The sequence below is a fragment of the Penicillium soppii genome (assembly GCF_028829465.1).
Source record: "Penicillium soppii strain IBT 18220 chromosome Unknown utg000001l, whole genome shotgun sequence".
Classification (NCBI taxonomy): domain Eukaryota; kingdom Fungi; phylum Ascomycota; class Eurotiomycetes; order Eurotiales; family Aspergillaceae; genus Penicillium; species Penicillium soppii.
Window position 1 is genome coordinate 924,274 of NW_026643231.1, and position 24,294 is coordinate 948,567.

Sequence of the window (24,294 nt, forward strand, 5' to 3'; positions counted from 1 at the left end):
CGTGATCAAGAGAGGGCCTTTTGTGGATTGCACTCCCCTCCACAGATTCAACCTTCGAAGTACTGCTCGATCGATCTACTTTTCTACCATTTTCAGCAGTCCTTCGAATTCTCACAAACTAGCTTCTCGCCGGAAGCATTGACTATGAATAGGCCAGGTCAGTTTTCTTAGCCTAAATCCTACCTTGGTGCATTATCATGTACACCTCCGCGGGCCGTCCTTGATACTCAGACTTGATGCTTGGCTGAGTTATACTTTTAAAAGTGTCGTTCAGTCATAGTCATGAGCGCAGGGGAGTTTCATTCTCCAATGGCAACCTGTCAACCTTGGTGCGAACAGTTTCTGTCTTTGCGACCGAGACATTCTTGCAAGGAGATGCACCATACATTCCAGTGGTGTTGATCCAAGCAGTGTGCCTTAGAACCTTAGAAGCGACGATCGTGCTGACTTGTCACGCCTGTATCAGGACAATGCCCGCACTGAGCATCTCTGAATTCCCCAAGCACCACCTCAACCTCCATCATTCATCACCCACTTGCCAAACGGAAAAGTTGGTGCGCACTGAATGCACTTTCTGAGCACTCAGTCTAATTTACAGAGAGAAGCTAACTTGAGATTAAATAGGCGGCGCTGCGAATTGGAGCTTTAATTTACCTGGCGGATCAACTGGCCTACCGGGCAGTCAACGCACAATGGGAACAATGGGGAGCTTTGCGCAAAGTCTTGGGGGATCTCAATCGTCTTCGACGCCACTAGACCTCTCGTAAGTGCCATTACGTCCGTGATTTGTGGTGGTGTCCTGTCTTTGGTACTTCGTTCATGTCTCCGAACTGACAAGGTCGGTGATTCTAGGGAGTTTCCTTCGCTATCAGGAGCATCGCAACAATCACAGTCTCAAACTCCCGGTCAGCTAATGTGGGCCAACGCAAGTCAACGCGCTGCTCAACAAACACCCGTCCAAAGACAACAGCACCCCTCGACATCGCAAACCCCTTCTCGATCCTCCCAAACGCAAGGTCTTCCTACACCGCAACAGTCTCAACCACCACATGATGACATGTTTCCTTCCGGTGCGCAGTTTGCCAACCGACTCGATGACTTCAGAAACGGTGGACAGGGCATCAGCAGCCAACTCGGTGCGGGTGGACAGCCCCAGACAGGCAATATTGAAGAGTTCCCTCCTTTGGGCCGAAATGCTGCTGCAGACCTCCCTCTGGGCCGAACTGGTGCTCTCATGCAAGGTGGGGGGTTTGGAAACTATGGATCCGGTATGTCAAGATGTGCCCGCGACGAGCCCTTCTCCGCACTCAACATTACGAGGACATCCATTGTTGCTTGCACGAGAACGCTTTATTGCCACACATTCAACAATAGACTACTTACTGATCCCGTTGCTCCAGGTTTAGGGCCATCTCGGTCACCAGTCAGCCAAGCGCCGAATGGTATTTCGGGACAAGAGAAAGAAGTGGGTTTCGCAGCTGCAATTCAATACTTGGGGAGATACTAATCTTACAATAGAATTTGGGACACAATGTGCTCTCAAGTCAAAGAAACTTCAGCGACCCACAACAGCTCCAACAAAGGCAGCAAGAAACCAGTGACAGCCAAGAAGTCGGTGCACCCCAAACCGAGCAGCCACCTCTCGCTCAGATGAGCGACCTTGAAAGATTCGGGCTGTCCGGTTTGCTGCGCATGATTCATAGTGAAAGCCCTGATGTGGCGAGTCTCGCGGTTGGCCAGGATCTAATGACACTCGGGTTGGATTTGAATCAGGCCGAGTATGGCAATCTTTTCTCTGATCTAATCAATGTGTACTAATATCTTTCAGACCCTTACATACGTCATTTGCTTCACCATTTGTCTCCTCAATGTCAGCAGTCCCTCTGGAGCAAGATTTTTCCCTTCCAGCCTGCTACAACGTTGCCAATATCCAACCTCTCCAGTCTCGAATCCCGGGCTTCAGCGACGAAACGCTCTTCTTCATCTTCTACAGCCTGCCTCGGGATATCATGCAGGAACTTGTAGCTGAGGAATTGATGGGCCGCAAATGGCGATATCACAAGCTTGAGCGCTGTTGGTTGACTCGCGACGAGACATATCCCGGACCCGTCGATGTGGAGCGTGGTGTAACAGAGCGCGGCGTGTATCTCCTCTGGGATCCTGCTACCTGGAAGAAGATCCGAGTATGTATATGCCCGTTGATTGTTTGAGTTATGCTAATTACCCTTGTTTCGCAGCGTGAGTTCATCCTTCGATATGAGGACTTGGACAACCGGTTAGATCCCAATCGAGGTGTTGCTCGGCCAGTTGGCGTGACGCATCACGCTTCATGATCGAAGATTGTAAGACCACGGTGTGGCGCTTAAAGTTCATGAAGCAATGGTGTTTGTTCTCTTCTGTAATATTGCTCGGTTGATCAATAGTACATTGCCGTTCGGTATTATGGTGTGATGATTTCTCGAAACTTATAACGTAATAATGTTGACAGTGACATTGCCGCTTCAAGTATTCTCCATTGATATATAACACGAGACGTAGGAAACACAATCACATAGACAAGTGTAGCTTGTCGCACTAGCCATGGACGCACTCGGTTGCAGCGCTATATTTATATCTAACGTGGACTATTGATTCGAGTCGCTCACTGGATAGACCTGGGGAATTGCGGCATGTCTCAGCCCTAGTCTAGCAAGATGTGTGGGTTTAGAGCCGAGTTTCAATCAATTCGTCTTCTGCAGGACAGTCCATATAGAGATCACTGTGCCAAGGTTCATGATACTAATAGAAATCCTAACATTTGATTTCCAGGCATCCCTTCTTCCTTTAGTACATGTATCGATGATTCTGAGATAGGTACGTTGTATGTTCCAGGCTTCTTCACTCTGGACAATATTGGTATGGTAATTAGCATGCCTCTTTGTGGGCCAGATCGACAAGCGCGATCAAATTTTTATGCGAAGCCCTTCTACTGACGAGAAGTCATATCCCCAGTTGAGAGTTGAGTTGAGAGAATGAAAGGCAGTGAGAAGGACTTTTACATAAAAAAGCAGAGATGGGAGCCATTGAGGGTTCAACCGTATATAAGTGTGGTAGGTATATATCTATGTGACAGAATTGATAGTACTTCTAGGTTGATACAACTGCCCAGGTGGACATTTGCTGCAAGAAGATACCTTTAGCTATTCTATATCCTTTCGACTCTGTTATGCGCGAGACAATCATATGAGGGAATGGTCAGAAGTATAATGATATCAGATTGAAAATAAAGTCCAACGTTGGTATTCATTTACCGAAGCATACACATTCAAGTTCTGTAAGGACCACTCCCCAGAATTCCAACTGCGATCAAGAACACAAGTCGGGGGAAAGAGCCGGATCAAGTTTAATTCACTCAACCTGTTGATCGGCTGAATAGCACTGCTCTCCTATGTTGGAGACGCCTCCTTGACCCTCCCTTCTAGCTAGCCTTGCGCGCGGTAGAAATAATAGCCACCCAATTCGTTTCCACATCTCTATCGCTCCCGTATGTTTCTTCCACGTGTTGTTTTATAGCCACACGAACCTTCTTTTCGTTGTTCTTAAGTTGATAGTCATCCCACAAAGTCTTCATCATGGTCGGAAGGACCAACATAATCATATCCACAAAGAGTGAGGACTCGAGGGCAATGTGGTTTGTTTCAACGCGGACATTGATGTCTTGGAAACCTCGCTGTTTCAGCTGTGACTCAATCCAAGGTACCGAGTTCCATTTTCCATCACTCATGAGTGCCATGAGCTCAGAGGTCTCCGGGAACGGCAGGTTACCAGGTATCTTTTGAATTGCTTGTCGAGCCACGGAAACCCAACCAGCTAGTAGCATGTCAGCCAATTTTATATTTGATAGATTTCAGTAGCTCGGGACTTACGTTCTATCCAAGTTGAAAATGCGATTGTTCCACCAGGTTTCAACATTCGGACAGTTTCTAAACAGGTCGATATTGGATATCAGTTGCCAAAACCAGTAGTGAAGACTGCTTACCATCAAGACCCTTGAGGGATTCAGGTAGTGCCATATAGGCTGCATATAGAACATCGTCAGTTGAAATCAGACTGAGTGGAAGTATATCCAGAAAGAAACCTACCAAAAGCCGTGAAAATGTGAGTGTAAAAAGCACTGGGTAAATCAGATTCCTGTGCATCCACAATCTTTGTCTCTGCGTTCTGCCAGTCCTCGGTTTCCATCCGATGCTGAGTGTACTGGAGCACTGCCGGCGAGATATCTCCACAGGTCAGCTTCCACCCCTTTTTGGCAAGAGGATCAAGCTTCTGGTTGATAATACTTGAAACAACACCAGTACCGCAAGCATTGTCAAGGACTACAAGAGGTTGATTGGGCTGGGCTTTGGAATCGGTGGCCAACTTGCTCTGCTCAATCAACATTTGAGCGAATGGATAGGTGACCATTTCTCCACGTTTGAACGAGTCAGCATAAGCTTCGCTCTTGAAAAGAGTTTCATATTCAAGCTTGGAAACCATAGTGGATGACAGTAAGCAGCAAGCTAATGTTGTTGTTGTGAATATGATGGATATGGTAAAGGTTTGAAAGATACTGAGTACTGAGACAGATTTGGATGAAGTATGGACTAGATATGGTCAAATTGAGGTATTGGGTTACCCATTTATATACCTGTTGATGACTTGAAAGTGTCCGACAATGTCTCCGAGGTGGTTTTTACTTGGCTCGATTTCACAAAAAGCAAATTCACCCCACTAATTCTCTTAATGCACATGAGTCAAGAGTTTCTGATGACATTAATTGGTTGGCAGCAACGTTAATGCAGCAAGTACCCTTGGGGTAGGCCACAATCATTGGCACGAGAGGAGCTATCATCATTGTACCAATGTCAGGACAACAAGTTCGCATTCCACAGGAGAATTTGGAAGTTCGAGTCTGTCATTAAAAGAACGAACCAGCAAATATTCGAAGTAGATACAGAGACTTAACTACTACATATGTATAAATCACATCCGTGGATGTCGCGTGAAGACCGCGGGTGATAACTCGTATTACGTAATTTTACAGCTTTATGCACGTGACAAGGCCCCGCGCTGACATCAGCAACAGCACTAGACCAAAATGGGCAAAGCATAAACAGCCCTGGAGCTCTTGCGGCAAAACAATCGCGCAACTCCCCCGACTTTCCTGGCCCCTCAATTTACTCTGCGAGCGGAAAGCCGTTTCGGAGCAACCATGAGGATTACCGAAATTGTCATAGATGTGAGTCTTTATTTTCAGCCTCATTGACTGCGCTAACTGTATCGCCAGGGCTTCAAATCGTACGCTGTGCGTACGGTTATCTCGGGATGGTATGCAATTCTCCGCATCCAAGCATGGCCGGTCAAAGGCTTCCACTGCCTATGCGGTATCTCAGAAGTGATGGAATTTACTGACCGCGCAATGTAGGGACGAAGCATTCAATTCGATCACTGGCCTGAACGGTAGTGGTAAATCCAACATCCTTGATGCCATTTGCTTCGTGCTTGGTATCACCAACATGACTACAGTTCGCGCGCAAAACCTCCAAGATCTCATCTATAAACGCGGCCAAGCGGGTGTCACCAAAGCGAGTGTCACGATTGTCTTCGACAACCGAGACACAGCGAAATCGCCGATCGGATTCGAGGAATATGCGAACATCTCGGTCACCCGACAGATTGTGCTGGGCGGCACAAGCAAATACCTGATCAACGGACACCGCGCGCAACAGCAGACCGTCCAGAACTTGTTTCAAAGTGTCCAGTTGAACATCAACAACCCGAACTTCCTGATTATGCAAGGTCGAATTACGAAAGTCCTAAACATGAAATCGGTCGAAATTCTATCAATGATTGAGGAGGCAGCAGGCACACGAATGTTCGAGGACCGGAGGGAAAAGGCGAACCGCACAATGGGAAAGAAAGAGCTGAAGTTGCGCGAGATCGAAGAGCTTCTTAAAGAAGAAATTGAACCCAAGCTCGAGAAGCTTCGGTCTGAGAAGCGAGCTTTCCTCGATTTCCAACAAACACAAAACGATCTCGAACGCTTGACTCGCCTTGTTGTTGCGCATGATTACATTCGTGGCGGTGAACGGTTACGGGTCGCAGGGGAAGAGTGCGAAAGTAAACGGAACAAGGCACAGGCACTCGAAGACAATGCGAATAAGCTCAAAGGCGAAATTGCTCACCTGGAGGAAGATGTGAAACGGGTACGAACAGCACGCGACAAGGAACTTCGGAAGGGCGGCAAATTCCAGGGGCTGGAAGATGAGGTCAAGAACTACTCGCACGAGTTAGTTCGCTTGACTACGGTTTTTGATCTCAAGAACGCCAGCATGGACGAAGAGAAAGAAAAACGACAGACCATCAAACATACTGTCGCTGATCTTGAGAAGGCCTTGAAAGAGAAGCGCAAGATCTACGAAAAGATACAGGCCCAATACGATACCGCCAAAGCCGAGCTAGACGCGCAGACATTAGAAGTGGAACAGAAGGAAGAACTTCTGCAGACATTGCAGACTGGTGTTGCTTCAAAGGAAGGCCAGGAGAGTGGATACCAGGGTCAGTTGCAAGATGCCCGCAACCGTGCAAGCAATGCTGCCACAGAGCAAGAGCAGGGCAAGCTCAAGATCGGCCATCTGGAAAAGCGAATCAAAGAAGAGGAACCCCGCGCAAAGAGGGCCAAGGAGCAAAACTCAGACCTTCTGCGTGATTTAGAAGGGTTGAAGTCACAAGCCGGCAAGCTAGAGTCAGAGCTGAGCCGGCTTGGCTTTGAGCCCGGCAAAGAGGAGCAGATCTATCAAGAGCAGACAGGCCTCCAAAGAGATATTCGGGAACTTCGCCAACAGGCTGATGGTCTCAGGAGAAAAGCAGCGAACATCGATTTCAACTACGTTGATCCCCATCCTAACTTTGACCGCTCTAGGGTCAAGGGGTTGGTTGCCCAACTTTTCACCCTCAACAAGGATCGAGTGCCAGCCGCAACGGCTTTAGAGATTTGTGCCGGTGGCCGCCTCTACAACGTTGTAGTAGACAGCGCAGAGACTGGTACTCAGCTACTTCAAAAAGGCAAGCTGCGCAAGCGTGTGACCATTATCCCCCTTAATAAAATCTCTGCTTTCAAGGCTTCTGCCGAAAAAATCGGAGCTGCACAAAACCTTGCCCCAGGAAAGGTGGACCTCGCTTTGTCCTTGGTAGGGTACGATGAGGAAGTACTTGCTGCGATGAACTATGTCTTCGGCAATACGCTCATCTGTGAGGATGCCGAAACAGCCAAGAGAGTAACCTTCGATCCCTCAGTTCGAATGAAGAGTGTCACGCTTGAGGGTGATGTTTATGATCCGTCCGGAACACTTTCTGGTGGAAGCTCTCCCAATTCCAGCGGTGTTCTCGTCACTTTGCAGAAGCTCAATGAAATTACCAAGGAGCTGCGAAGCAAGGAGCGACAACTTGCGACTTTGGAGGACAACATGAACAAGGAAAAAAGAAGCTCGATGCAGTCCGCTCCGTCAAGCAAAAGTTGGATCTCAAGACCCATGAGATCAAGCTCACTGAAGAGCAGATCAACAGCAACTCTTCATCATCGGTATGTATTGCCTCTACTACTTCTCCTTATTGTTACTAACGTAAATTAGATCATTCAAGCTGTAGAAGAAATGAAAGCGAACATTGAACAGCTCAAGAAAGACATCATCGACGCCAAGTCGCGCCAAGCTGACGCATCCAAGGATATCAAGCAGATCGAAAAGGATATGAGCGAATTCACCGACAACAAGGATAGCAAGTTGGCGGAACTCCAGGCTTCGCTTGACAAACTTAAGAAGAGTCTCACCAAGAACTCAAGCTCCGTCAAAGAGCTGCAGAAGGAACTGCAGACCTCCAGGCTTGATTCCGAACAAGCTGGAAGCGATTTGTCTGCAGCCGAGGAGCAGTTGGTGGAATCAGACACCACCCTCAAAGCCCAGGCCGAAGAGATCGAATTACAGAAACGCGAGCAGGCGCGAATCAAGGTATGTGGCCTCCGCATCAAATTTGCAGTAACATCTAACTCACGATGGTAGGATGCTCATGATATCGCTCAAGCTCAACTTGATGATGAGAGGGCCAAGCTGACTGGCTTTGACGAGGAGCTGCGAGAATTAGAATCTGCGATGAAGAGCAAATCCTCTCAAATCACTGAGGATGGCCTAGAGGCGCAAAAGCTTGGTCACCAGCTTGAAAAACTTCAAAAGGACCAGCATACCGCTAGCCAAGCTGTTGCTCATATGGAGCAGGAACATGAGTGGATCGCCGACGAGAAGGAGAATTTTGGTCGCGCCAACACCCCGTACCACTTCGAGGGCCAGAACATTGCTGAATGCAAATCTACCCTACGGAATTTGACAGAACGATCCCAAGGCATGAAGAAGAAGATCAACCCCAAGGTCATGAACATGATTGACAGTGTTGAGAAGAAGGAGGCCGCCCTAAAGAACATGATGAAGACGGTCATCCGCGATAAGCGGAAGATCGAGGAGACTATCATGAACCTCAACGAATACAAGAAAGAGGCCCTCCACAAGACTTGGGTCAAGGTCAATGGCGACTTTGGACAGATCTTCAACGAGCTTTTACCGGGCAGTTTCGCCAAACTCGACCCTCCAGAGGGCAAAGACATTACCGATGGTCTAGAAGTGAAGGTCTCTCTGGGCAAGGTCTGGAAGCAGAGCTTGACGGAATTGAGTGGTGGCCAACGTTCTCTTATTGCTCTTTCCTTGATCATGGCACTGCTGCAATTTAAGCCCGCGCCGATGTACATTCTTGACGAAGTCGATGCCGCTTTGGATCTGTCTCACACGCAGAACATTGGTCGATTGATCAAGACCCGCTTCAAGGGGTCCCAGTTCATCGTTGTTTCACTCAAGGATGGTATGTTCCAGAATGCCAACCGCATTTTCCGCACACGCTTCAGCGAAGGTACAAGTATTGTACAAGCTTTGACGCCTGCGGATCTGAAATAAGCATGAACATGAGCTCGATTGTCTATAGTTGTTTCCTTTCGGTGTGTCGTTTCAGTGTACGGCATTAGGTTTGGTCGGTGTTGGATTGCTTTCTGGATGGATATGGAATTTCTGTTATGACTTATGCAATATGAAGACTCTTTAAGCCTTGAATTACTTGATCTAGAGTTGTAAATGTTGAAAAGTGTTGTAGCCCTGGAGATCTCCATGTTGATAAACCTCCGATTTCCGATATGCCTGTCAGGCACGTGCCCAGTTCCCGGCCTGACCCTCCGTGCCACTTTCCATTGCGATTTCATTGATCTTCTGCGCATTGCGCTCTCCTTAATAACGAATTTGCCTAAACATCACATTCTCCCACGGAATTATATCAATTCCCGTCCCACACGACACCTGACCCTTTTCTCGGAATCGTTCCGCCGACTTACATCCACAACCTCGGAGACCCTGAACAGCTCGTTGCGCACCGCAGATCAAAATGACAGACGACGAACCCTCTCTCAACATACCATCGCTTCTTACCCTGGCGGTCGTATCATATTTTGTGTTCCGATGGTTCTTCAACCGCGATGACAATTCCACGACAGGCGGCCGAGGCCGGGGGCGTGGCAACGCCGTAGACCCTGCGTCAGTCGCTCAGATTGCGCAGATGTTCCCTCAGATGAGCACCCGGGATATAATGTGGGATCTGCAGCGGAATGGAGGCAGTGTCGCAGCAACTACTGAACGGATCTTGACCGGACGGGGACTTGAAACGGTTCGTGTTTCGCCTATGTTGTCATTAATTCCCGCTTGCTCTGTCAACCAATTTTGTTACAGGCCTACAAGACTGCCTTCACTCTGAACACGTAGCATTGACTAATCATTTTCTATAGCCCCCTCCTTCCTTCCAACCTCAGGTCGCAATCCCCCCGACAAACATACAACCGGTGCAGACTGCCTCCGCTCCATCAGCCCTCAAGGCAGACGGACAGGACTTGATATCTCGCTACAATCTGAGCGAGAAGGCTTCCAGTCCTCACGCGGAAGCGGAAGATCAGCCGGCAACATCATCAAAGGCTTCCTGGGCCCAAAATAAGGAAGAGCGCCAGCGGCTGTTGCAGAAACGCCGGGATGACATGATTTTGGCGGCGCGGAGGAGGATGATGCAGAAGGACCAGAACGGTGCTCAATGATGCTAAAATTGTGACGCTTGGCGTGTCGCCATACTGCTTCTGTTTCTCATTCAACCCCGGCACCGAGGCTCTCCTGGTGCCGTTATACCCTCTCCGTTCTTTCGGTCCTGTCTTATGGCATTCATTTCTGCCTCTTCGTTTGTATTAGCGCATTCGCATGCTATGGTGTTAGGTAAATTGAAATAAAAGCCTTGGCTATAACCGTTGGTCATCATCAGATCAGGAAGTAGGGTATATCGAACTATATACATGAAGTCGTTTTTGAGAGACAATGATCTGCGTCTCATATGCACCGTTTGAACGCCGAATGAAAGATACCCCGAAGCAAGAAAACTGTCAAACGCTTAGAACTCCATATAGTCCTCTTCCTCGTCGTCATCTTGGGTGCCATCATATCCGCCATTCGCTCTTTGCTCAGCCATTTGTTCGCGCCGAGCCTGTTCTTTGGAAGACCCGATTCTCCTTTAAGCAAGTCAGTAACAGAATCAACGCAAGTCTACAATATTGTATTTCAACATACCTAAGACCGTCCACTACTCCAGCGACAAACCCACGCTCTTCGCCAAGTTCCATAGACCCAACACCAGTCAAAGCAATACCGCCACCACCAATCGCTGCGGCATCCAGGATATCAACACCAGATCTCATCTTCGCCATGCGCACCTCCCGTAAATCCTTAAGTGTTCTCCGTATCTGATCCGGATTCACAAGATCATCACTCGCAGACTCAAGCAGCAAATTCCCAACCTCAACCCAATGAAAAGGCAGGGAGGGTGGATCGCGGTCAGACGTCGTAAGCTGAGCTGTATTTTGCGGTAGGAACGGCGGCGCGGCATAATATCGGTTCCCATCTGGTGTATACTGCGGTCTAGCAGCGGGTGTGCCATCACGGTCGAAGACGCTAGGCTGGCCGGGCAGTGGGGGAGGCGGGGAGAATGCGTTTTGATAATCCTGGTGTCCGGACTCAATTTCTAGAATGAGATCCAAGGGCTCTGGGTGTAGCCATGGTGGGGGTATGATGTTGGCGCGGCGTTGGCGTTTCAGGAGGAGGGCGAGCCAGAGAGGTAGAGATGCGCGCCGCGGGGGCACGAGTGGTTCAACGGGGCCCTGGTGTGATCAGCTTAATGATTGCGAGTGCGAAGAGAGTGTGTATTTACTCCAAGTAGTTCTAGGCCTTCTAAACGTTGGCGAGGCACAACTGTCACTGTTTCCATCTCCGCCAGGAAGGCGATCTCCGAGGCTGTAACGCCTCTGGGAAGAGGGAAAGCCATTGTTTTAACAGCGAGATGATTTGATTGTCAATAGCGTCCGATCTCAATCTCTCATTGTTGGTGTTGGTGTTCTTGCTCGTCCTTAAATATTGTTTCCCTTTGGCCTCTTTGCTCGCCGTCGCTGCTTATGCTTTCGTGATAATTGTTGAGAATACTCTTGTATTCTCTTTTCGGCTGTGTTCAACTCTTTTCAACTATTTTTCAACTCCTTTGAAATTATTCCAAGTCGTGTTGCTTGAATCTGGTGAATTCGCATGGAGATGGCGCGTTTGAAACGTTTGCATCGGCGGCGATCCTCCGAATGGGATCCCGTCGCCGAAGAAGCTAAACTCACTTGGCAGATTTACATGAACTCTGCACAAGAGTACTTGTTCAGCATGTCAAATCCCGCAGAGTCAGATCTCAGCCGGACGGCAAGATGGCTCGTTCCATTCTGTCTGATCTTGGCTCCATTCTACTGGGTGAACCGCGTCAATACGGTAGTCCCGGAACCCTACCTCGACGAAGTGTTCCATGTTCCCCAAGCGCAGGCATATTGGGCGCATAAATGGACACAATGGGATCCGAAGCTCACCACGCCGCCGGGCCTCTATCTAGTCTCATATTTGATCTTCACCCTCCGTACCCCGACTGCGCTTACTACGGAGGTTCTGCGCATGACGAACATTGGCGCGATATCAGTCTTGCTCCCGTGGAGACTGCAAACGCTACTTGATACCATACAGAGGACTACAAATACAAGACCGTTGGGTGCTAATTTGTCGCATACTGTGCTAAACATCTGCTTATTCCCGCCGCTGTTTTTCTTTTCGGGTCTGTACTACACAGACGTTCTTGCTTTGCTGTTCGTAGTGGAGGCGTACAACTGGGATCTGAGAAGAGACACGAAAAGAGCGTCTATCAATGGCAAGGGAAATACTCTGCTGGACACCCTAGGGTTCCTGGCTTTCGCGTTGGCTGCTTTGACCTGTCGTCAGACCAATATCTTCTGGGTTTCGGTGTTCCTAGGTGGACTTCAGGTTGTCCGCAAAATCCGCCAGTCTACAAAGCCTTGCATGTCATCTAAATGGGCGAATGTCGTTAAGCAAGGTCGGCAGAATGAGGTCTATGATCCTCTCGTTTCGGAAGCTTCCTTGGAAGGTGAGCTCATTAAGTGGATATGTCTGCGGGAAATGATACTGACTCTTGTGAATTAGACTATGTCAAGACCGCTATCTCTCTCGCAACCGTTGGTCTGAAGAAGCCTTTCCCCATTCTCGCTTCTCTCTTTCCTCATTTCATCGTTCTTGGGGCCTTTGGTGCATTTGTACTCTGGAACAACGGTGTCGTCCTAGGTAAGGATGCCTTTTGCCCCGTCTGTTCGACTGCAAATGAATATATTGACTAAAGGTTGTCGCTCCCAGGTCATAAGGAGTTCCACACTGCTGGCATCCACCTGTCTCAGATGCTTTACATCTGGCCTTACTTTGCCTTCTTCTCGTGGCCACTTTTCGTCATTCCATTGATCAACATCCTCGCTCTCAACCCTCTCCCCGAATGGATCAACCTTGGCTTGCCGTCCAAGCAGCGAAAGTACCCAAAGCTCATGGCAGCTTTGATCGTCATCCCGCTTATGCTTGCTGTGGTTCACTTCAACACCATCGTGCACCCATTTACCCTCGCCGACAATCGACACTATGTATTCTATGTTTTTCGCCTTCTTCTAGGCATCCACCCAGCCGTCAAGTATGCTGCGGTACCAGTCTACTTCCTCTGCGGATGGGCCGTAATTTCCGCTTTCGGATTCACTACAATCCAACGCCCGCCCAGAACTTTGCGGGTTCAACAGCCACCTGCTCCCGATCCGGTTCCGTCCCCGACTCCAGCTCCCGTCCCTTCGCCCCCTGCGTCTAAACCCAAGTCCAAGCCTAAACCTCAGGTACACGAGCAGCCACCCAAGGGATCGAAAAAGTCTAGCAAGCCCAACAGAACGAACAACCCGAAGCCAGTGTCAGAGAAGTCCACCGATCCTTCCAATCCCGAAGTTCTGGCCAAGGTGCAGCAGCATATCTTCACCCGCCAGAGGGAATTGCTAGAGGCCCCACGTGTCAGTTTTGTCCTTATCTGGCTGGTCGCGACCTCGCTCTCCCTGATTACAGCACCGCTCGTCGAACCACGCTACTTCATCATTCCCTGGGTTATGTGGCGTCTGCATCTTCCTCCGCTACCCTCTCTTTTCAAGCACCGGGAGACGCGCCCTCGCACCGAGCCAGCTAAGCGCAACTCTGATTTCATTATCAACTCACCCAAGTTCGTGGAGATGGCTTGGTTCTTGACCATTAACCTAGTCACTGGCTATGTCTTCTTGTACAAGGGCTTTGAGTGGCCGCAAGAGCCTGGTAAGATCCAGCGTTTTATGTGGTGATCTGTCTTTCATTTCGCTTTGCTCAAGCTAGGCTTGGGAACTGCTTGTACAGCATCATTGTAATATTATTCTATGCATACTTTGACAAAAAGTTGTGGTTGCTCCGGATCTGTCTTGCTTGCTCAACAGAAGGCCAAATAATTTTCAAAAAATATTTCAAAGCAATGAATTCCCAGATCTTCCAAGGTTAAAATGTACATGGAACCTTGGAAGGGACCACTTGTAGAGCAGTTTCGATGAGATTAGTTCCTTTCTCTCTGTGCAAAATTCATAGCGATCATCTATCAATTAGGATTCTGCTCCTTTTTCCACGCATTGTACTTGTAGTAAATATTGTGCCGGAAGACCTGTTTCAGCTCCGAAACCAACTTTCCATCAACCGGCAACGCAGCCTGAATAGCGCCAACACCACAAAGGCCATTCTTCCGGTCAATGAACCAAGCAAGCGTCAAACCACCACCCCAAGTCAATGTCCGTTCACCATACCACCCGTCAACATCCTCAAGCATCAACAATCCACCCAACCCATGTCCAACCTTGGTCCCGGGCTCAGTCCCAACCCGGAAGAACACCCCAAGGGGACTATCGAGAGCAGCCTGCTGACTCGCCGTAGCCTCGGGGCCAAGATGGTGTTCAAACATATTATCAACAGTATCCAGTTTAAGCAACTTCCCATCACTAACCAGCAAAGAATGCAAAATCTTGACATAATCCGTCCCGGGCAAAAACAACCCATGGCCGCCGAAATCACCCTTGGTGCGCGTGTTCATATCGCCACTACCGCCAACAACCGCAAGGCCAAGACCATCGGGATCATTCGGATTAAGATCGACGAGACGGTCTCGTAACTCGGAACGGGTGACAGGGAAAAACTGACCATCCGAGATACCGAGTGGATCAAAGATGCGTTTTTGCATGAATTCAATCAACGTGCCATGGGTAACACGCTCGATTACACGGCCCGCCCAGTCAAGTCCCGAGCCGTACATCCAGCCATCACCAGGTTGGAAACTGAGCGGGTAATTGAAGAGTTCTTCGACAGGTCGAAGGCCCGTTCCGGTACTGGCGTTTTGTTCGCGCCATTTGCCGACGAGTGGGTTCATAAAGTGGTAGCATGTTCCTGCACTGTGAGTGAGGAGCATTTTGAGGGTAATTGGGCGGATTGGCGCGTCGAGTTGAGGACTTCCATCTTCGTCCGAAAAGCCGGTGATGATTTGCTTGCTTGCTAGCTCTGGGGCAATGGCCGATAGATCACCGTCGAGGGTGAGGAGGCCGTCTTCAACGCACTGGAGGGCGGCGATGGTGGTGACCAATTTTGTTGCTGAGGCAAGAAATAAGATGTCATCCAGTTTTTGGGGCTGTTTTTCGCCTGATAGAAGAGTACGCGAGCCGAAGGCTTTGTTGTAGGTGAAGGTGCCATCGGCGTTGGTGGCACAGACTACGGCACCATTAATCTTGCCGGTATTGATGGCGGCATGGAAGGAGGTTTCCATCTTGGCCAAGGTTGGATGGTAATAGTAGTTCAGAACTAAGGAATAAGAGCATATGTTTACACAAGAGTTAAATATATAGTCGGTTGGCAGCCATACTCACGTCAGCTCGGAGTCTCTTTTGGGATAAGCGGGCGGGGGTATAGGATTGTTGAACTTTGAACGCAAGTAACTCATGCATCTATGTCTCAACTTATCTTATATAAAAAGCAATTAGCCTCCTTATCATTGACGAGACTCATATATCCTGTCGATCATAATTGCTGGCTTCCAAGGAAAATTGACTATTGAAAGAGGATGAAGATATAGACCTATGGAATTGCATTTCTTGTCTTTTCATAATGAACAGATATACCTACCTAGGTAGGTAATCGTTAATATAATCGAGAACAGGACATTGGACACAATATATGGACCTAGGTACTTATGTACTTCGGGCAAGTCTCACACCCTAATCCTCATCTCAACTAAATTCATATCCGCTGAATCCCTCATAGTAGTTAGGCAATCTATGGGAGAATTCATACAAGTACTGATAGGATTGGCCTTTTTGAGAATACTCATGCTAGAAAGTTTATTTATTCTCATAAAATCATGATACGCTGCGTGATGGTAAGATTCAACGAATCGGTTTAAACTAAGTCAACGCAAAACCCAGAGCTGAAAGAACTGCGAGTACAAGCAGGTATGAAGCACCGATTCTCGAAGCCGAACTTTTAGCCATAATGGGGATAGGCTCATAAGACGCTGATTCTGTGTTGTTCAAAGTTCCATCCCAGCAATATTTCTCAAAGCAAGCTTTGCAAACCGAGGGTACATCAGTCCCCGTGCGATCAAAAGATCGACTGAGAATTGCACAGCCCACACATTTGGACCATCCAATATGCCCCTCTCTAGTTCCATTACCCATCGTGACAACATTGTAGCCATTGGCAATCATGTCGTCTCGTTCTGCAATGGAATATTCCATTTGGAAGGTCGATGTGTTGGAATGTGTCGTGTAAGGAAAGTTAGGGAGGTAGACCACTAGCGGTGCAGTACCGGTCATATTTGACCTGTTGCAACCGAAGAAAGTTGGTCGTGTGTTTAAGCCCAGGTTGATGAATGTGTTTGTGTCCGGAATGCTCGGAAACAGTCCCATTTCCTACTCCGGATGAATTGAGACTTCGCTCATAAGTGGCCACTAGAGGACTGCCGCTTGGCCAATTATATTTTGTGCTTGCTGACGAGTCAACAGCAAATATCACATCCACCTGGCGAGTGGTTTGAATGAGTGGATGAAGTGGTATATTCTGCTTGTCCTCGCCCCCATCAACAACATTGAGGTATGGGGTTTTCGCATAGGCAGGAGTTGCTTGTCCGTAGTAAAAGAATGGATTGGGGGATTAGACCGCAATTTCATCATTGCGGTCGCCAAGATCCTGGAGTAAGCTGGCAAATATTGACTTCAAATTTGAAGGGAGGTCTGTTGTGTTCAGTCTGAGGATGAATTGATTGAAAAGACTGGACGATGTGCCCATAATGAATCCAGCGTTGTCGAATCCTCGAACACAGATGTCTTCCGTCACCACGCCGTTCTCGAAATGAGACCCGAGATTTTGCAACGGTGCAAATCCAAATATGGATGGATCAAAAGTGCCGAATTCCCAAGGATTGAATCCATAAACGGTGGAATTGCTTCCCACCAAGGTTTCCTCAGGATTTCGTCCATCGGCAAGTAACAACGGCAGAGGCATCTTTCCATTTTTGAAGTCTTCAGTCAAAGCAATTGAAGACCAGGTATATTCAAGTCCTCCGTCAGGTGCATCGATGAGCTGGTATGAGAGCGCGCAGCCCCAGAAATCTGCGAAAGAAGTATTGAAACCAGCATTCTTCTTTCCGATGACCGCATCAGCCAGATCATGGAAATAAGTTGCAGTGTTCCAAGCTCCCAGTCCTTTCTTTTCCGGTCCCTTCATGATTGAGTTTTGAAACTGCCAAAGACTCCTGTGTGACTGAAGACTGGAGACGGTTGTAAAGTTATTGAGGTAGATGGAACCCAACAACCAGCCACCTCCGGACAAGCCCGACACGTATGTTGCTGACTGAAGCAGACCACCCAGATGTCCCGTTGCATTTGATCCTGCGGTGCGGCTATCAAATGCCTTCAGGGCTCCGGCTCCATCCGTCAATGCCCTGTAACCTCCACCCGACACGGCAATCGCGATGTTGGGAAGATCAGTAATGTTGGAAGAGTACTGGTTGATATACGACAATGCATCGAACGAGCTCATGTCGAGGGTTTTAAATAGATCTTTCATGGCGGAAACAGTCTCTTGTCTCCGGGCTCCCAGCCAGGATGTTTCATCGGGAGATAGTGTTCCCGCATTGCGAATGGCTGGTTTGTTGACTGAGCAGCTAAAATTAACTGGTACATACCCATTGGGGGCATTTGGAAGGGCACGGGTAGTTCCGTGATGGTTCATTGCAGAAGCGGCATTGTTTCCTACCGGGTGATCGCCAAATTGTCAGCACTGGATGTGTTTTGTTCCAACCGTGCTTACCAATGACACATAGATAAAGCCAAGCAAAAATATAGTATTCAGAGTCGTTATGTATCTCAGAAATCTTTGCCGGGAAGTGGCGTGAGAATGAGATCGAGGAGGAGTGCAAAGATGAGTGACAGATGCTGAGATAATTGCTATAAGCACCATGAGAAACCCTTCACTCGAAGAAACTATTGAGGTTGCACGGCCTTGGTATATCTCACCAAAATATAGTACAAGATCGATAATGTCTTTGTGCGACCTGAGTATCATCAGTTATGGAAAGAACATAAGACTGGATTTTTTGAGCTAAAGCCAGCCTTCCCCTTCAGTTGGAATACAAGCCCTAGGTAGCTACGAGCATTGAGTTAAGGGTTGAAATGTTGTCCTGCGCAATACATTATCAAAATTGGAATTCCTTGTATCTCTTTTTTACCTCCTTTTACTTATAGTGTATACACTGATAAAGTGATATCTAAATATACTTGAGCGGTATAACTGGATAAGATATATGAACATAACATTTGATCAACGTTTCCTGCAGTGGTCTCTATATAACAAAAGCAGACCTCAAGTCCAGCTCTGGCCTCTCCAGTCCGGAAGTTCATACTCAGCAGTCGCACACCAAGGCTCATCAGAAGCACCATAAGGAGTCAAAGGAAGATCATACGGCATGCGGAAACCGACCACCATGGAGTCTTTCTCGTCTCCGGAAAAACGAGGAGTATCTTCTTTAAAACAAGGGACCATCACCGCGTCCGGTGATTTCTCATCCTCCAATCCACTTCGAAAAAGATCAGGCCATATGAGGACGCCAATCTCCCAACTGCAAACTCTAACTTCGCCATTACCATTCGTCGCCGCGCCCCAGGCCTGCGTGGATAGGTTTGCCGATGACACCATTGCCCAATCTATAGTTTTCTTATCTTTGTTTGCAAAGCAGATATAGGTTTTGATGTGAGGCGCTGCCCTGCGGCGACCTGCTTCGCGTTTTGACTCGTCTAATAAGTTGATTTGAGCACCTGGCATAAGGGTGTCTCCTGCCCATTGGCAGAGATGAGGTCGCAGGTATTGGACTTGCTTTTGCTGTGCGGCGCTTTGGGTCTTCATATGAATCGATCCGCCTGAACCGTAGCCATCCAGTGAGCGACGGATCTCATCTGGGGTTGGGAAGACGATGGAGTAGTTGGGGGTGGTGCTTGATTTTGGAGCGAGAGCTTTGAAGAAGACATCTCTGAGCCATTTGTTGGTTTGACCCAAGGTTGCGACCGAAGAGATCTAGACACCGGGTTAAAATGTAGCCATGGCCAGTTAGTGAGCTTAGACACACGTACCTGAATCACTATATGTGGTTGAATTGTGTTACCCTTTTGCAATTCGTCGCCTTTCTGGGCTGTAGGTATACGGCTCGTCGCATCTTTCAGAGCAAGCCAACCCCAGAGTGTATCCTCATCTGAGTTAGAGTTACTAGCATGTTGTCTAGACGGAACACTAGCTACCAGGGCAGCGCGAACAGCTTTGAAATCAAAGTCATTCAACTGTCGGACTAAAGCGCCAGTTTTCGAGGGCCCGTATGCTTTCAGATATGCGAGAAGGTCCCTTTTGAAACGTGCACCTGAGCCAAACTTTAGACACTTTGCTTGCGATTCTGTTGATGGTTTTGGTTTCTCCAGAGGGAGAAGAGGAGAACGCCAGACCGCTTGGGTCATATTGGTCCAGTCACCTTGGATCATGTTTGCGGTATGAATTATAATCCTATCGCGTGGGATTAGATTTTGCGACAGACAAATGAGACCAAGGTCTTACTGGGCTAGGTCATCATGTCGAAGAAGAATCATCATCTTGGAATGATGTGTCCCGAAAGGCTCAGGCATGTAGGCCACAATAGGTTCGACGTTAGGATATCGCGAACAGGCCTCCTGAGCACACATTAGTATTTTTCAAAAGTATACCATCGAGACAGTCATATAATCAGCAAAAAAAATCACTAGTACAAACTCACTTCAATGCGAATCCGATTAGCGGCCTCCTTCTGCCACGACCCATGCACGACCTTGACTTGCACGAGACTTCGGACATCTTCATCAAAATAAGACATCAAGAAATCGACATCAAAGAGGTAATTGAATTGCCAGCACTCGCGAATCATTGGATCCCCGAGGATATCACGCAGTTTCACGGTGTCGACATTGTTTGTGGTGGGGAGATCCCGGATATGCGTGAGTTGAATAGGGGAGCTGATACATTCTATCCTTGGAAAGGGCTCTATAGCTCCAGGGCCAGTCAAATCATCCGTGTCCTCATTCCGTGCAGTAGAGCATGTAGACTGGGATGATGGACCTGGCTTCTGAGATCGCGCCGGCGGTGGGCTGATCTGCCTATGAAGAGATGTTAGAGGCGTGGTCACGCTCAAATTCTCCGCGAGTTCAGGCTCTGAGGAGACCTTGGCCCTTTTTGAGGGGCGCTCCATTGGAATTGGCCGAGGTTGGTTATTGGCTCAATTGAGATGAAAGGCGGTCGAGATGATCGCGAGACATGACATCGATCAAAAAATGTTTTTCTCTTGCCGAATGCAAACAAGAGCATTAGGTAGTACTTTTAGAAGAAAAATGAGATACTAGTTGGGTTTAATGCTGTTTTATGCTGGGTTGAATTCAACATTATAATTGAATCGTTCAAATCCAATGCCATGTAGCATTTGTATGTGTCGTCCATACAAAATGTACTTCCATATATGTACAGGTCTGGTGAACACTGGTTCATGCAAAGTACATAGCCATCTGTATTCGTGTAGTTCGTATCAAAAGCTAAGAGCATCGATTTTATATTATAGCCCCATCTTTCCAACATCACTTCTTTGCAAGACCATCACCCGGGCGATATTCATTCATGATACCGCATTCAATCCGAGTCGATCTCCAAGAGCCCGCCGGGTGTTATTTATTGTTCAACGGTGTTGTACTTGACCATCAAGGCGGTAACGTGGTCGATGTAGAGCTGGTTAGCCTTGGGGACGCTGTAATCCTTAACGTTCTCCCAAGCACTGTAGAGCTGCTTCTTCTATACAGGAAAAGAGTGTTAGTAACCAATTACCAACTGCAACCTCTGCGTTGCATTGCTTTTGTAAATCTGAGCGCAACTAACTTACCTGGAAGTCGAAAGTGCCTGGCTTCTCCATGGTCTCGCCCTTGCTGACCTTGAAGTAGATGTAGAGATCCTTCTTCTCCAAAAGGCCGGGTTGCTTCTGCAGCAGCATGACGGCCTTGGCGGCAAACTCGAAACCCTTTTGGAGGGCCTCAGCTTCAGCGGCATCGTCGAGCTTCTCGAACTTGCCCTGCTCGGAGACCTTCTCGTGAGCGGCCTTCAGGACATCGATGTCGATGCCTTCGGCGGCTGCTTGGACTTCCGGGGTGTACTTCTCCTTCTTCTGGGCGGCTTCCAGGACGGCGATGAAGGGAGCGATGTCGACGGTAGTAGTAGCCATTTTGGATGTGTGAGTGAGGTGTGCAGGTGAAATTGAAAGCGGGACTTTGTGTTGAGGAAGTTGGAGATGGTTGAGGAGGGGTATGTTTGGTGGGGTCGCTGACACACTCACCAGTTTGCCCGGGCAGCGTGATGTCCAGGTGGATTGTTTACAACGTACAAAGTACATCCTCGGTAATTAATTAGTACTTTGTACACAAACTTTTTACATCTTGAACTGTACAATTTCCTTTCGGATCAATTGTGCATCTCTATCAATGTATCTAAAAAGCCGACGCCATATGCATATTCACACGCGACCCAGAACTCACTCGCTATGCAAAAAGAACCAGGAAGAGATACAAACAGAAAGATAATCAATCACCAATCAACCGCCCATCCATTTTTTGTGAGGAACTCCTCACAAGCCGCCTTGAGAGCATAATTGTTCCTTAAATCCCCAACAGACATAGGAGCCCGAGTCAAAGGATCAACGCCCGCCTTCTCAACATACTTGGTAATGCCGATGCGATCGAAACTCGCCCCAGAAGGCGTAATAACAGGATCATGCATAATCTCAAAAGTAATGCCATCAACGAGATGATCAGGAACAATCTAGAAAGAAAAACAGTCAATAATCAAACCCCAATCACCAATTCAAAAGCAACATACCCGCTCCGCAATATCCCCCTTAGACGCAATCCGAAAAGCCTCCCTCAAATTCCTAATCTTCCCCTCCGCATCCTCTCTCAGCGCCCTCTCATCCTCCCCAAACCCAATCTCCCCAATCTCCCCACGCTCAAGCCGGCCTTTCAGCTCTCCAAGCGCCCGCTCAGCGTCAGCCTGCACAAGCACCTCCACAGCGCCGAGGGTCTCATCCAATTCCCTGATACGGGATGTCTCCTTCGCAGCCCAGATCTGCTGTTTTGCGCGCAGCACGGTCCGCGACAAATTCTCCGTCTGGGCGTTTTTCGTAGATAGGCTCTGTGTGTACGCGTTGGACGCGACGTCATATGCTTCTTGATGGCGTTGGAGACCGAGGAGCGCTTGCGCGAGGTAATAGTGGCTCTTTAGGGCGGCCGGGTTCTTCAGCCCGTATATTTCGATTGCGGCGCGGGCGTCATGTTCCACGTCGGCCCATTTGGCTAGTTTGATACGGGTTATGGCGCGGTTTGTGAAGAATGTTGCGTCGTTGGGGTCCTTTGCGATTCTGGGATTGTCAATGGCATTGTTGTTGAGGTTGGTGGGTGAGGGATCTCGTGGGGGGAACCGCGGAGAGGGAGTCGGAGAAGTCGGCTTTGGTGACTTACGCTTGGGAGAAGAAATCTTCAGCACCGCTGTAATCGCCTGCTTTGAAGAGCTCGTTGCCTTTTGTTTTAAGTTGCTGGGCCATGGTGTACAATGTGAGTCAATGTAGAATAGCAAGTTGCGGAGGTTGTTGATCTGCTCTCAAAGGTGCCCAGGTGGGTCTTATAGAGTCAACGACAGGTAGGAATATTGTTGTACAATATTGTAGTTCAGTGGACTTTTGCGTCTAAACTGAAACCTAGTTGAAAATAAAGTGTGCAAAATTGTCCAAAATTGTACAACACACGCCGATTCATATACACATATATGTATGTAGAAAGCCATCGATCCCCGCAGAAATTATGAGTCAGCTATATATAATGCCCAGGTGGAGGTGCCCACCTGAGCATGTTTATGTTGCAAATTGGGATACTCTTTGGTTGTTTTCAACATTGGAATAAGACTTAATGGAATTATTTCATTGTTATGTACAGATGCTAATTCATAGACCGTACATATCTATCTGATCTATTCCAATCTGAGTCAAAATAACATTTGGATGGTGGTATCATGCGCTGAGAACAAACAAGATGTAAAAATCGTGCACAAGACAGCCAAAGAGAGAAATGAAACTACAAATAGTGCCACAGAGTTCGGCACCAAAGGGTCAAAGATTTCCCAACTGAGTCTCGGACTGAGGTCTACACGCAACCAAAGCCACAAGTCTAAGCAGCAGCCCGGAATTGAGTCTCATAGTCGGTAATAGCCTGGATCTTAGCCGCAGAAGCGCTCTTAGGATCGAAGCGATAATTGAGCCAATCCGAAACAAGCTTCTTAGCCAACTCGACGCCGATGACACGCTGACCCATGCACAGGACCTGGGCGTCGTTGCTCAAGATTGAGCGCTCAACAGAGAAGGGATCGTGAGCAGTCACAGCTCGGATGCCGGGCACTTTGTTGGCAGCAATGGCAACGCCCAGGCCAGTGCCACAGATGAAGAGGCCACGGTCTGCTTTGCCGTCTTTGATGAGCTTGGCGCCTTCGACGGCTGGGTGGGGGTAGGCTGTTTTGTCGGATGATGAGTTGACGCCGACGTCGATAACCTCAGCGACGAGGGGGTTATTCTCAAGGGTGGCTTTAATGGCGTCTTTGTATGGGACGCCGGCTTCGTCGCAGGCCATGACAATGCGGAGGGGAGGAGCAGACATTATGTATAGATATATATGAGGTGAGGAATGAGGAATGAGGAATGTTCCAGGATGGAATGGAATAAAGATCTGAGAGATTCTGATACAAAGAAATCTAAAGTACTCGAGGGGGGTCTTTATATCTTTTTTCCCCCCTTCCCCTCTAATGTAACACACCTATATGCAATCATATACGGAGTACTTTCCCCACTAAATCGAATTAGGATCGAGAAAGGCTGGAACTTTGATATGACGCGTATTTCTACTTAGCCCGAGCGTTATAGTGTCCAATGACAGGGATTGAATGGCCACTACGTCGGAAACTCCAAGTCTTGTTTTGGTCGATACATGCATCGTACCTCGTATTACACGGGATGTATGTATCGCCCTCGTTGGCGCTGTCTTGGAACATTAATACGCCCAGTCTTACTTTCTACCCTATTGATGTCAATTACTATGGTTCTATTGAAACGGCTGTG

The 24,294-nt window shown here is 48.2% G+C and overlaps 12 protein-coding genes across 12 annotated transcripts; 4 read left to right on the plus strand and 8 right to left on the minus strand.

Moving 5' to 3' along the window:
• Positions 1-692: 692 nt before the first annotated feature.
• Positions 693-2,333, plus strand: N7529_000344 (NOT2/NOT3/NOT5 family protein; the record flags this gene model as incomplete). Its single annotated transcript, XM_057235875.1, has 5 exons — positions 693-763; positions 853-1,465; positions 1,519-1,778; positions 1,829-2,183; positions 2,238-2,333. 5 exons carry the CDS (start codon positions 693-695, stop codon positions 2,331-2,333), a joined length of 1,395 nt encoding a protein of 464 aa, XP_057102678.1.
• Positions 2,334-3,457: 1,124 nt separating this feature from the next.
• Positions 3,458-4,515, minus strand: gtmA (gliotoxin thiomethyltransferase; the record flags this gene model as incomplete). Its single annotated transcript, XM_057235876.1, has 4 exons — positions 3,458-3,849; positions 3,906-3,962; positions 4,019-4,057; positions 4,122-4,515. The coding sequence occupies 4 exons, from the start codon at positions 4,513-4,515 to the stop codon at positions 3,458-3,460; spliced, it is 882 nt and encodes a 293-aa protein (XP_057102679.1).
• Positions 4,516-5,230: 715 nt separating this feature from the next.
• Positions 5,231-9,014, plus strand: N7529_000346 (condensin subunit SMC2; the record flags this gene model as incomplete). The annotated part of the gene is made up of 6 exons (XM_057235877.1): positions 5,231-5,257; positions 5,306-5,346; positions 5,444-7,398; positions 7,440-7,600; positions 7,650-8,024; positions 8,076-9,014. The coding sequence occupies 6 exons, from the start codon at positions 5,231-5,233 to the stop codon at positions 9,012-9,014; spliced, it is 3,498 nt and encodes a 1,165-aa protein (XP_057102680.1).
• Positions 9,015-9,492: 478 nt separating this feature from the next.
• N7529_000347 (Ubiquitin system component Cue) lies at positions 9,493-10,189 on the plus strand (the record flags this gene model as incomplete). Its single annotated transcript, XM_057235878.1, has 2 exons — positions 9,493-9,771; positions 9,890-10,189. 2 exons carry the CDS (start codon positions 9,493-9,495, stop codon positions 10,187-10,189), a joined length of 579 nt encoding a protein of 192 aa, XP_057102681.1.
• Positions 10,190-10,533: 344 nt separating this feature from the next.
• On the minus strand, positions 10,534-11,460 carry psf2 (DNA replication protein PSF2; the record flags this gene model as incomplete). The annotated part of the gene is made up of 3 exons (XM_057235879.1): positions 10,534-10,651; positions 10,710-11,296; positions 11,347-11,460. 3 exons carry the CDS (start codon positions 11,458-11,460, stop codon positions 10,534-10,536), a joined length of 819 nt encoding a protein of 272 aa, XP_057102682.1.
• Positions 11,461-11,720: 260 nt separating this feature from the next.
• Positions 11,721-13,864, plus strand: alg10 (dolichyl-P-Glc:Glc(2)Man(9)GlcNAc(2)-PP-dolichol alpha-1,2- glucosyltransferase; the record flags this gene model as incomplete). The annotated part of the gene is made up of 3 exons (XM_057235880.1): positions 11,721-12,600; positions 12,657-12,794; positions 12,864-13,864. 3 exons carry the CDS (start codon positions 11,721-11,723, stop codon positions 13,862-13,864), a joined length of 2,019 nt encoding a protein of 672 aa, XP_057102683.1.
• A 284-nt stretch (positions 13,865-14,148) lies between these two features.
• Positions 14,149-15,357, minus strand: N7529_000350 (serine hydrolase domain-containing protein; the record flags this gene model as incomplete). Its single annotated transcript, XM_057235881.1, has 1 exon — positions 14,149-15,357. One exon carries the CDS (start codon positions 15,355-15,357, stop codon positions 14,149-14,151), a length of 1,209 nt encoding a protein of 402 aa, XP_057102684.1.
• Positions 15,358-16,739: 1,382 nt separating this feature from the next.
• N7529_000351 (uncharacterized protein) lies at positions 16,740-17,819 on the minus strand (the record flags this gene model as incomplete). Its single annotated transcript, XM_057235882.1, has 1 exon — positions 16,740-17,819. One exon carries the CDS (start codon positions 17,817-17,819, stop codon positions 16,740-16,742), a length of 1,080 nt encoding a protein of 359 aa, XP_057102685.1.
• Positions 17,820-18,449: 630 nt separating this feature from the next.
• Positions 18,450-20,349, minus strand: N7529_000352 (tyrosyl-DNA phosphodiesterase 1; the record flags this gene model as incomplete). Its single annotated transcript, XM_057235883.1, has 4 exons — positions 18,450-19,157; positions 19,214-19,634; positions 19,686-19,798; positions 19,882-20,349. The coding sequence occupies 4 exons, from the start codon at positions 20,347-20,349 to the stop codon at positions 18,450-18,452; spliced, it is 1,710 nt and encodes a 569-aa protein (XP_057102686.1).
• A 470-nt stretch (positions 20,350-20,819) lies between these two features.
• Positions 20,820-21,363, minus strand: N7529_000353 (acyl-CoA-binding domain-containing protein; the record flags this gene model as incomplete). The annotated part of the gene is made up of 2 exons (XM_057235884.1): positions 20,820-20,939; positions 21,028-21,363. The coding sequence occupies 2 exons, from the start codon at positions 21,361-21,363 to the stop codon at positions 20,820-20,822; spliced, it is 456 nt and encodes a 151-aa protein (XP_057102687.1).
• A 359-nt stretch (positions 21,364-21,722) lies between these two features.
• Positions 21,723-22,734, minus strand: N7529_000354 (putative U-box domain protein; the record flags this gene model as incomplete). The annotated part of the gene is made up of 3 exons (XM_057235885.1): positions 21,723-21,956; positions 22,014-22,551; positions 22,652-22,734. 3 exons carry the CDS (start codon positions 22,732-22,734, stop codon positions 21,723-21,725), a joined length of 855 nt encoding a protein of 284 aa, XP_057102688.1.
• Positions 22,735-23,353: 619 nt separating this feature from the next.
• N7529_000355 (RpiB/LacA/LacB family sugar-phosphate isomerase) lies at positions 23,354-23,836 on the minus strand (the record flags this gene model as incomplete). Its single annotated transcript, XM_057235886.1, has 1 exon — positions 23,354-23,836. One exon carries the CDS (start codon positions 23,834-23,836, stop codon positions 23,354-23,356), a length of 483 nt encoding a protein of 160 aa, XP_057102689.1.
• Positions 23,837-24,294: the final 458 nt, after the last annotated feature.